The sequence below is a fragment of the Thalassophryne amazonica genome, chromosome 1 (assembly GCF_902500255.1).
Source record: "Thalassophryne amazonica chromosome 1, fThaAma1.1, whole genome shotgun sequence".
Lineage (NCBI taxonomy): Eukaryota > Metazoa > Chordata > Actinopteri > Batrachoidiformes > Batrachoididae > Thalassophryne > Thalassophryne amazonica.
The window spans coordinates 15,407,388-15,418,028 of NC_047103.1; the positions used below are offsets into that span (position 1 = coordinate 15,407,388).

The window sequence follows — 10,641 nt, forward strand, 5'->3', positions numbered from 1 at the left end:
TACAGTGTCAAAACAGAGAATTGTGCTTTTGATACCTTCTTAAAGTAACCTCACTGCATTTCTTAAATGCAGTGAGGTTACACACTCTACAACCGTGAGAAATTACTGCTAAAATAAAAAAATAAGAAGGATGAATGCCAGTTACTAAAATTTCATTCCACATAAAAGTAGTCCTTTTATTCCACAAGTTTACAGGTCATCTTTTTACAGAGCACAACAGTGAGAGGCCAGGAATGTAGAAACGTTAATTTACACAGTCAAACAAACCGCGGCGTTCAAAAACAAAGTAATTATCACACTACAACACCCGAGAAAAACTTCAACTTTACAAATGTGTTTAATTCCAAAATGGGATCCAATCACATAACTGAAACAGACCACAGTCTTTAAGTGATGATGGATTTTAAAGTACTGCCATATTTCAACAGTTTAGAACGTTTCGGAAGAGCAAAGCATTGTGATGAATTCCTTAATAATGTGTCGTAATACGCTTTGGAAACTCTCCGGAAAACACAGAATGAGACAACACGCCTCCGTATCAACAGTTTCAAATATTTTTGAATCCAACCACTAAGAAAGCGAAACATTCTTCCTCAAATGTACAAGACACACGCCACTTTTTTGAATGTGCATCCGTTATAAAGGAAACTGTGTTTAACACCAAGTGCATTATTTATTTCCATGTGCTTTTTTGTTTATGGCAGTAAAAGTTGGAAGAAATCAAGTGTTTATTGTATCGTTTCCCCTGGAAATCCATATACGCCTTAAAGGCAGAATGTTTTTTATTTTTTTCTCCTGCTGGATAACACAGTCGATTCCCAGTATGATCACAGCTTAACGGTTCGCTCACGTCAAACGCATTCTGACACAAGCCAGTCCACACGGGCGTCCGCTGGTGGATTTTTACCTTACGGGCAGGTAATGGCTGTGGTTACCGTGCCGTGGACCATCCACAGACCCAACGCCACGTTGGCTGCCAGCAGAGCGCTGCCCGCCAGCAGCAAGAAGAATCCAATCAGCTCTCGCTTTTGCCGGTCTGTTACGACGGTAACCAGTGTTGCATCAAGCAGGGCGTTGAGCATCCACTGGCCGTCGAGAGCAAAGCACGGCACAGAGTTGACCACGGCTAACGCCCCAGAGAGAGACACCACATATCTGAGCGAGGGCGAAGCTAAGGATGGCAATTATCACAATAATAGTGTTGTTTGGGTTCAAGGCCAAGAGGACAGGACTTCTTAATATTTCAACGTTGAACCTGCAGAAGCTTGAAAGCTAAATTTCTGTAATGTTCAATGTAATGCCAGTGATTCATTCTAACATAAAATGATAAAAAAAAAACAACACGTTAAGATTTAAAACATTTAGGACAGCTGTCACAAATGAGTAATGTGAGCAAATTTTGGCACAGAAAAGAAAATATATTCTTCCTAAACATACGCACAAAATAAATATTTATTTTACAATTATTAACTTGAAGCCTACATACAAGATCATCTCTTGGCTTTTACGTCAGATGGACAAATTTGGACATTCATTGAAGAATTTCTCCAGAGACTCTTGGGGAAATTTGAGGGAATTTTTCATGATAAAACTCGCAGTATGAAGCTCTCATTTTCATTTCAGTGGTTTGGGATGATGTGGACTGGAAGATCTTCACTCTGCACAATGAAATCTTCCAGCGCATGAACTGTGGAGGGTGCCCCCAACTGTGTCTCCACCAAGACCAAAAACTGCTCTCTCTTCAAAAATGTCCCATCTCCGATCCTCTCTGGAGATCTTACCCAGACAAGGTCAGCTGAGGATAATTATGCTGCTTCAAAAATATTAAATTAGATTTGATTCATCCTGCAGCAGCAATCTGCTGTCTGTCCAAATTGGATATGATGGACATCAGGCCAGGATTGAATGGAAACATCTCACCAAACATGAAGGAAACTACAGAATGTTTGCTGAGATCCAGCTCCAGATGGACAAACAGAAACAAGCACAGTATACGAAGGACTTGGAAAACTCTCATACTATTATTAACAATTAACAATAATAACAACTTGCTGATGAAAAAATAGATGCTAAAATGAAAGGAATGCAAAATATCAAAGTATAAAATATTAAACCAATAGGAAAAGTTATTAAAGAATAACTGAGAAATGCTTCCATCTGCTGCTTTGTGGTGTCAAATAACTTACTCTGACATATGTTTTGTAACCCAGTTAACAAATGGTTATAACGGTAAAGTTGCAACTATTATATTAATCAATGAACTATTTCAAGTCCCAGTTTTAATGTCCAAATTCTTTGATTTTAGCTTCTTAATATATATTTCTGATTTTTTTACTCCTGACTGACTGAATATTTTGGGTTTGGACCAAACAAGATACCATCTTGAAATTTGGGAAAAGCTAATTGATCCCTCTAATTTTATGGACCAAACTCGATGCAACATTATAAAATATGTCACCAGTGATTATATATTTTCTGTATCTTTTTATGTTTCAGGAGGAGGCAAAGCTGTGGGCAAGATTTTTTTTCCCCATATTTATGTTTCTTCACAGATGCTTTTTAATTTTTGGCACTTCATATACACAATTTTTTTGTCTTTGAAATCTTTTCTTTTTAATTTATGAAATAACTGTTTTTTAATGACAAAATATTTGAATATAATGCTGAAATCTATTGGCAAAATGCACAATTATGATTTACTGGCAAGTAAACAAAGACATTCAATTTAAAAATGAAGACTGAATGTCTGGAGGCCAAGAAGGAAATGTAACACACGTCTATTCTGCATAGCGAGAAAAATTCTCTTCATCATATAATTTCTCAACCACTGAACTCTTATATCAACTTACCACTTTTAAAAGTTCACAATTTAATTTTTTGCGACTTAACAGAAGAATCAAGCTGACTTAGATATTTTCAAATAACGTAAGTTTATAAAATGTTAGAATACGTACATTCACATTTCACAGAGCTCAATAACAACTTGTCTTAAAACATTAAAAACCTGAAGCTATTCACTTCACAGTACCATAAATCAGAGAATATAATATAATATATATATAATATATATTAGTCTGATCATTTCGTCAATGAAGTCTCGACTTGAACTAATAAATGTGTCAATGATTACTAATGGATAATCACACCGGCGGTATAGAGGAGCAGGAAACAGTGTGACTGAAACTTTAAAGGATACTTGCAGAAGGTCTCCAAGAAGACGGGCAGATCCTGATGGAGGAAACCGAACCGAGGAACAAAGTTTGTCAGGCTGACTGGGAAGGACAAAACACATCAGGTACAGCTGATGATACAGCGTGCAGTTAAAAATTCCACTCACTTACCTTGAATCCACCTGAGATATTGATAACAGACAAACAATTTATGCAGCGCCAAATTACAACAAAGCTGCCTTAACACGCAAACACCAATTCCAGAATTTGGAATACACTGACTTTGATCCCCCAATAAAACAAATAAATAAAAATACATTAATAAATCAGGGTACGAGCCGATATAATCCTGTACCACAGTAATTTAAAATCTGTTTCAGATGTTCTTTCTATGAGTAAAGTATCAATGCTGCTTAAAAAAAAAATAAAAATGTTAAATGGATTTGTTAAATACTTTCATACTTCTGGTCTTGTCCACCTTCAAACTGAACAATGATGAGGTTTTCCTGCCACAGATACGTTCTCTTAGACGGCGGCATTGCTCGTCCGTCCTTGGTGCTGTCTTCTTATCAGAGGCTTCATGGACAGCATGTGTTGCGTTTGACATGGACAAGGTAAACCAAATTTTGTTGTTGAACACATTTAGAAAGTGTTTCAGTCGTTTCACACAAAGGTGGAGTTGCTGCTCGACACCACTGCAACACTGAAAATGTAATCAGCAACCGACTGACTACTAGTGGATCAATCACATCTGCCCAACACCAATATACAAACGGCATCAGACTTAACACACACACAAGTATTTTGGGTATTTTGAATCAGTATACAAATATTACACACTCTTGATCCTTTAGCTGATAAACTATCTTTTATCTAAAATCTTGTAGCTTGTAATCAAAACTGCTCCTCGGATATTGTTGCTTGTGGATTCATGATGCTAAAAATCTCATGAACTGGAAAGGGTTTAGTTCCAGTAAAGGCATTTATTTGCAAAACTCCTGATCAATGTATGGAATTTACTGCAACTGCATCATAACTTCTATCTTGACAACATATCCAGTGAGTCTACCATCGTGCTGGGTACTACTGGAATGGCTTCGTATCAAACGAATGGTTACTTAGGGAGACTAAAATGAGCATCAGCTTTGACATTTTTGGCTGTGTGGCGTGTTTCTCTGTGCATGATCCTGCATATATGTGCCTCAGTGCTGGAGAAAGCCAAGGAAATGTCCACAGTTGAGCTGTCTGCAGTGAAGAGATGGTTACCTTTGAGATGTGGAGATGGACCGCTTGGTGTCACCATCACACCAGAGCTCTTGGTGAACTCTATTGTACCTACGCTAATAGTAATTGTCCACTGGGTGGAGATATTGCTCCATAACAAGTACCTTGACTACAGGCTGCTGGTGGGCATGACGACAAACCTGTTACTTGTAATATATACATATATATACACACACATTCACATGTGCTAGTAGGTGATAGTTTTAAAATTTAAAAAAGAACTGTGAATTTAAGCTGCCAAAAATAGAATAAAGGTTGAATTGATGCTGTTAAAGTCCTACAAAGTCCTTTTGACTGGCTTGTGTGGAGATATGACTGCGTGGTTAATCACAGAAGCAAAACAAAGTTGCTTTTTCCACTGATCTGGTGGATCAAAGTTGACCAGATTGAGTGAGAAGGTTGTAAAATTGGGCGAGTTACCCGATATCATTTATTGTTTTTCAGATGTGACTCTTTCATTCATTAAACTCTTCACTCCCTGGATTGTAGAGGGGACATTCTGAGGCTTTTCCATATCTGCCAGTGAAACACTAACAATAAAAGGAGTCCAGCTTATGCCACGCCCACATACATACCAGCGTACTGAAGGTGCGGCGGGTATCCCACAAACAGCATGTGGGTGTTGGGAGGATGTGTCACGCGGATAAAGCGAGTCTGGTTCTCCAGAGAAGGTGTGACACAAATGCTGGAGGCGTGGTAGTGCATGGCACAGTCACCGTCCGTTCGACACGTTCGCGTCCCCGTCACCATCTTGCGCACCGGCATGCAGGCATACTGCGCAACATCAAACACAACAAGAGTCAGTGGAGAAGTGAAAGACAAACAGCCAGACAACAGTTTGACATTATCACAATGGCGGTCTTTTCCAGCATTATTTTATTACACATTTAAACTATATATATAGTATATATTGTTCCTTCATGGTTTTGGAGATTTTATTGTCCACATGTGCAGATTAATCACAGCTGTTTTTTTTTTATGTCGCACTCGTCACTTGTTAATCAGTAGATGGACACTGTGAGGGGACAATTGACAGATGTCACTGTTGCCTTGACAACTCAGTTAAATTATTGATCTTTTCCTGACTCTCTTCCTCCCTAAATCCTACACAAACTGTTGGCTCTTAAGCGGTGGTCACAACCCGCTGTACTTACACGTGCGTGCAGTCTACTTGCAAAAACGTGGGCTAAATTTGGAGATCTGTATGTCGTAAGTACTGCCTCAGTACGAATTTAGGAGCACGCAGACACGCCGTAGAGGTTTTAGTGCATGCAGAACTTTCGTCGTGGTCAGGCTGCGGATTCACCAGCAGTAAAGATGACGCACATTGTGAGTACTGCCTCAGTACGGATTCAAAGCAGTACATTTTCATTCAATTACTACTGAATTAACCAAATCCGTATGGAAGCAGTAGGCTACTCACCACATACTATGGAATTAAATTGTAGGTATCAGATCTTGAAGATTGTGATACACATCTATAAATTAGAATTAAGCTGAAATTAAAAAGCTGGTAATCAAGTGTGTAGTGAATATATTCCTCTATCAGTGTTTCACACCTTGTGTGACTTTTCACTAACAGGCTGAACCTGCTCATGCATCGCCAACAGCCGAAAAACATCTGCCGCTCTGGTCCCGCTCATAACACACACATCAAAAGAAAGCCGACCCCACACACACACTGCTTTATTGTCAATTCTCTTTATCGTTACACTCCTAGAGACGTGCGTTGAGCGCACTCCCTCCCTCCTCTTGCTACTGCCTCCGTACATTTTCACAAAAACGTAGTGGCCGTGGCATCTGCAGAAAACGTACGGCGAAAAAAAAAAAAAAAAAAAACGCACGGTGGGTTGTGACCGGCGCTTTACAGATACACACTCCACATTTTCTATTCAATTCACCTTATTTACATTGCACCCCAAGACGTTTAAGGTCAAGATCTTAATCTTGTCAAGAGAAAGTTAAAGTTGCGCCAATTTTGGGAAAAATTGGTGCAAATTGTTGGTTGCATTAACTGGATTAATAAATAGAATAGTTTTGACCATGTTAACTACTGGAACTCCAAAGTAAAGGTCAAACAAGGTTGATTCTTTGACATGTGATTCCACATGACTTGATACCAAAACATAACAAATAGTACAAACTACAGCAGGTATTATAGATAGTAGTAACGGCCAAAAAGGATGTAGAAACAGTCAAATGACAGCATGTCACCTCTCTCTCTCGGCTGACGGACAGTGGTTTGAGGTAGGAGAAACACAAGTCTGTCAGGCTGTTGTTGCTGCAGCAGGTCCATTGTCCCGTCCAAACGTTTGAAAGCTGCACAGAGACAATGAAGAACGGACAACGTTAAATGTATTCCAACTCGATTATTAGACAAGGATGGCGCGACTCACACTGAAGGACAGAACAGATTTTACCCTTCGTCTCCAATACAGACGGACATAAACTGTCCTCAATCTGTGATGCAGGATGAACAAGAGGTTAAAAAGGTATTTTACTGATTTATAAAATCACAACAAAATAAATGAATTCAGGCTTTGAACAAAAATAAAACCTTCACACCACAAACTGAATTACATAAAAAAAAAAAAAAAAAAAAAAAAAAAATAACTTTCAGAGTGAGTCGGCTTTAAACAAGTCGGGAGAAGACTTCTTACCCATTTAAATAACGAAAAGACCAGTTAAATGGGAAAGCACAAAACAGTACAGGAGGCCGTGCATAAAGCAGACCTGTTATTAATATAACACTTATTTTTTACAGTTCACGTAGCCACTTTTTACTTTACGAAATGTCGAAGTGGTGGAGAAAGCACATTATAAATCCTCAATATAGCATCTTTAGGTTGCTTCTGTTACCCAACAACCAAACCCAAGTCCAAAAACCTGCAGAGCAATAACAATGTAAGAACGCATAAGAGGCACCCAGACAGTGACAGAGCGGCCCATCACGTTACACCACGCCGAGTCACGCAAATTAATTCTTTGTGATACCAAATGGTTCTGTGTGACACTTGATCAGTTCTGTCCAAAATGTAACCACTTTGTCTTTGACTAACACACAACACTTCTACAGTCGTGACTCTGTATTGTCTCCAAAATGTTTGAGTTAAACAGTTATGACCTTCAGTTTGACCCCTCCAGTTAAAAGGTCATATGACATCATACTAGCACACCAGTGTATCAATAGGTGTATCTTTAACCAATTGTTTGAAAGTTTTATATACATACATACATATATATATATACATACATATATATATATACATACATATATATATATACATACATATATATATATATATGTGTGTATATCACACACACACACAGTAAAACTCAAATATAATGGGTTCAGATGGACCAGCACATTTTGTCCGTTGTAATCGAAATCTGTTATATGTTTAAAACGGACAAAATCCATTATGTAACAGATTAGTTAGTCAGGAGGCGCCGAACATCTACGGGGTATCCGGAATCAGGACCTGCCTCATTCATGACCGGGTCAAAAATTCATCTGGGGAAAAAACTCGTTTTAACTCGTCTTAACTCGTTTATGCGCAGATTTTTTTTTTTAAGTAGAAAAAGTTGCATTAGTAACTGAGATTTTTTTTATTGTGAGTAGAAAATGACAGCGATACACTTTGGCAGCATTGTTGCCAGTGGAGGAAAAACAGAATATATGGTTTATACAATGATGGTTTAGGTGAGTTTTACTGCAATGTGTAATGTATAATATATAATATATAATATATATATATATATATATATATATATATATATATATATATATATATACACTCCACACCCACACTCACACACCAACATCCACACACCAATAATGCCATGCACATAAAAAAAAAAACCAGCACAGAAATATAATTGTGTGTGTTGATAATTTTGAGATTTATACGTAAGCACTAAAATTTGTGTTTGTCACTAAAAGGGCATTCTGAATAACAGCAAACAACAAAAAGAGTCTGTACATGGAGACATAACATCTTAATTACAGCCTTTAGTGAAGTCACGTGATTTTGCATGAGACTGCACACGCAGCACTTACTGTTCAACAGCTTCAGACACAAAGGACAAATTTAGCCAACAAAGCATCTTTATTTCAACTGTTGCATAAAAGACACTGAAAAAACTATTTTTATACCAACCAAAGTGGTTTTGTTTTGCTCACCCGTTTTAGAAGAATTATCAAAAGGAAGATATGCAACACTGGTGACAAAAGAAAGTATTGGCAGTTTGTGTTGTGTCTGTGCTCCTTCAGGCACACAACACTCAGTTTGTGACTTCAATAAGATGGTTTTTTTTTTTTAAAAGCATCTTTAAATTATATAAAACAAATTTATATTGAGACTGTCCATCTACCACACAAGAAGCAGATATTGCTCACAGCAGTAGCCATCTGGCCATGCTAACATTAGCCATTAGCATCACGCTATGTGATGCTAGCCACTTCTAAAAGGTGACATTTTCAGACACGTGAAGATTAATCCTCATGATGACTGTTTAAGGTGCTCACCTTGGTGACACCCTCAGCTACAGTCTGAAAATAAACTTCACACTGATAAAAGTAAAATAAGATTTTCTTTGTATATTTTGGTGGATCATAAACCAGTATTTAGGGTGCATTCTGCAAACGACTCTATCCAAGTCTGTAGAACCTTGGTATTTTTTCAGTCAATACAATACAGAACGTGAAACAATAAAATGAAACCTAAACATCAAAATTCACAAAAATGATCTTACACTGTTAGGAATAGGGTTAAGAACAGTGTTAGGAGATACTGATAGCTATAGCACAATCATACAATTTGATTTCTTTTTCACAACTTCTGGTAACTTCCTTAATTATTTTACCTTCTGCGTTTTACTTGTATACAACTTTTTTTTTTATTTTAGATAAATAAATCAAAAGGCAAGTGTTTCTTGGTTGTTAATGCTTATAACTTGGGAACTACTGGACGTAAAAAAAAAAAATTTAACACACAGAATTGCATCAACGCTGTCAATTTAGCCTATTAAAACTACAGCACTCAGGAAGAACAGTTAAAACGCAGTAACTATCCTTCATCCACATTAACTTAAGCCATAGAGCCTATTTCATCAAATCACATACCCATAAATTATGATTTATTTCTCAGTCTGTACAAGGTCAAAAATGCAAAAGTTTGGATCAGCTAAAAGACAGGTCCTAGGGGATGTTGTGGATGCAAAAAAATTATACTTGGTAGTCTTTATTTGCTTGGAGTTTCAGCTGTAGTTACCGTATTTTCCGGACTATAAGTCGCACCGGAGTATAAGTCGCACCAGCCACTTTATCCATTATAAAGAAAAACAAACCATAAATAAGTCGCACCGGAGTATAAGTGCACCAGCCACTTTATCCATTATAAAGAAAAATAAACCATAAATAAGGTCCACTGGACTATAAGTCCCATGGACATACAGGTATGTTAACATGAAAAGTTCAGATGATAATATTGTGACGGCTACCGTTTTCGGATGCATATTTCACCAGTCGCAACTTGTAATCTGCAGAGTATGATTTTCTTTTTGGTGGCATTTTTTCGGGCCTTCTCCGTTGTCTTGTTATGTTATCAGTAACGTTAAAATTTTTATTTTTCTATGGTAGTCAGAAGTCGCAGGAACAGTCACACAAGCCTCGAGTGCCCTCTCGTGAGCTGCATTTTACCTACGGATATGTTGTATTTTGCGGACCACATTGCGAGCCGAACCATGCAGCACCTACCTGCGCAGCTCATGACCGCCCAGCGCTGTCGATCAGCTCCTTCCAAGTGCAGACGCTAATCCTCCGCCGTCGCTCAGTGCTCCCATGCAGCTCTCAGCGTCAACTCTGCTCACACTGATATCCAAGGGTTGAAGCTGTCTTGTTAGCCGCCCTGAATAAACACCATGTTCGTCTGCTTCAAACGCTTTTCACAATCATCGACGCCAGCTCCTTCCAAGTGCACACGCTAATCCTCCGCCGTCGCTCACCCAATGCTCCCACGCAGCTCTCAGCGTCAACTTAAACACTCTGCTCACATTGATATCCAAGGGTTGAAGCTGTTCTGTTCGCCATGCCGGAATAACAGCAAGCACCGTATTCGTCAGCTTCACACGCTGTGGGTGAGGTGAGGAATACACATCCAAAGTTCTGTTCTCTGATTGGTTATCG

At 38.3% G+C, this 10,641-nt stretch overlaps 1 protein-coding gene across 1 annotated transcript; it reads right to left on the bottom strand.

The window, feature by feature from the left end:
• Positions 1–621: 621 nt before the first annotated feature.
• Positions 622–7,403, bottom strand: LOC117521067 (membrane-bound transcription factor site-2 protease-like). Its single transcript, XM_034182386.1, has 5 exons — positions 7,314–7,403; positions 6,669–6,773; positions 5,030–5,228; positions 3,197–3,272; positions 622–1,155 (listed from the first exon to the last, which is right to left on the bottom strand). The coding sequence occupies exons 1-5, from the start codon at positions 7,401–7,403 to the stop codon at positions 909–911; spliced, it is 717 nt and encodes a 238-aa protein (XP_034038277.1). The 3' UTR covers positions 622–908.
• Between the last annotated feature and the right edge of the window lie 3,238 nt (positions 7,404–10,641).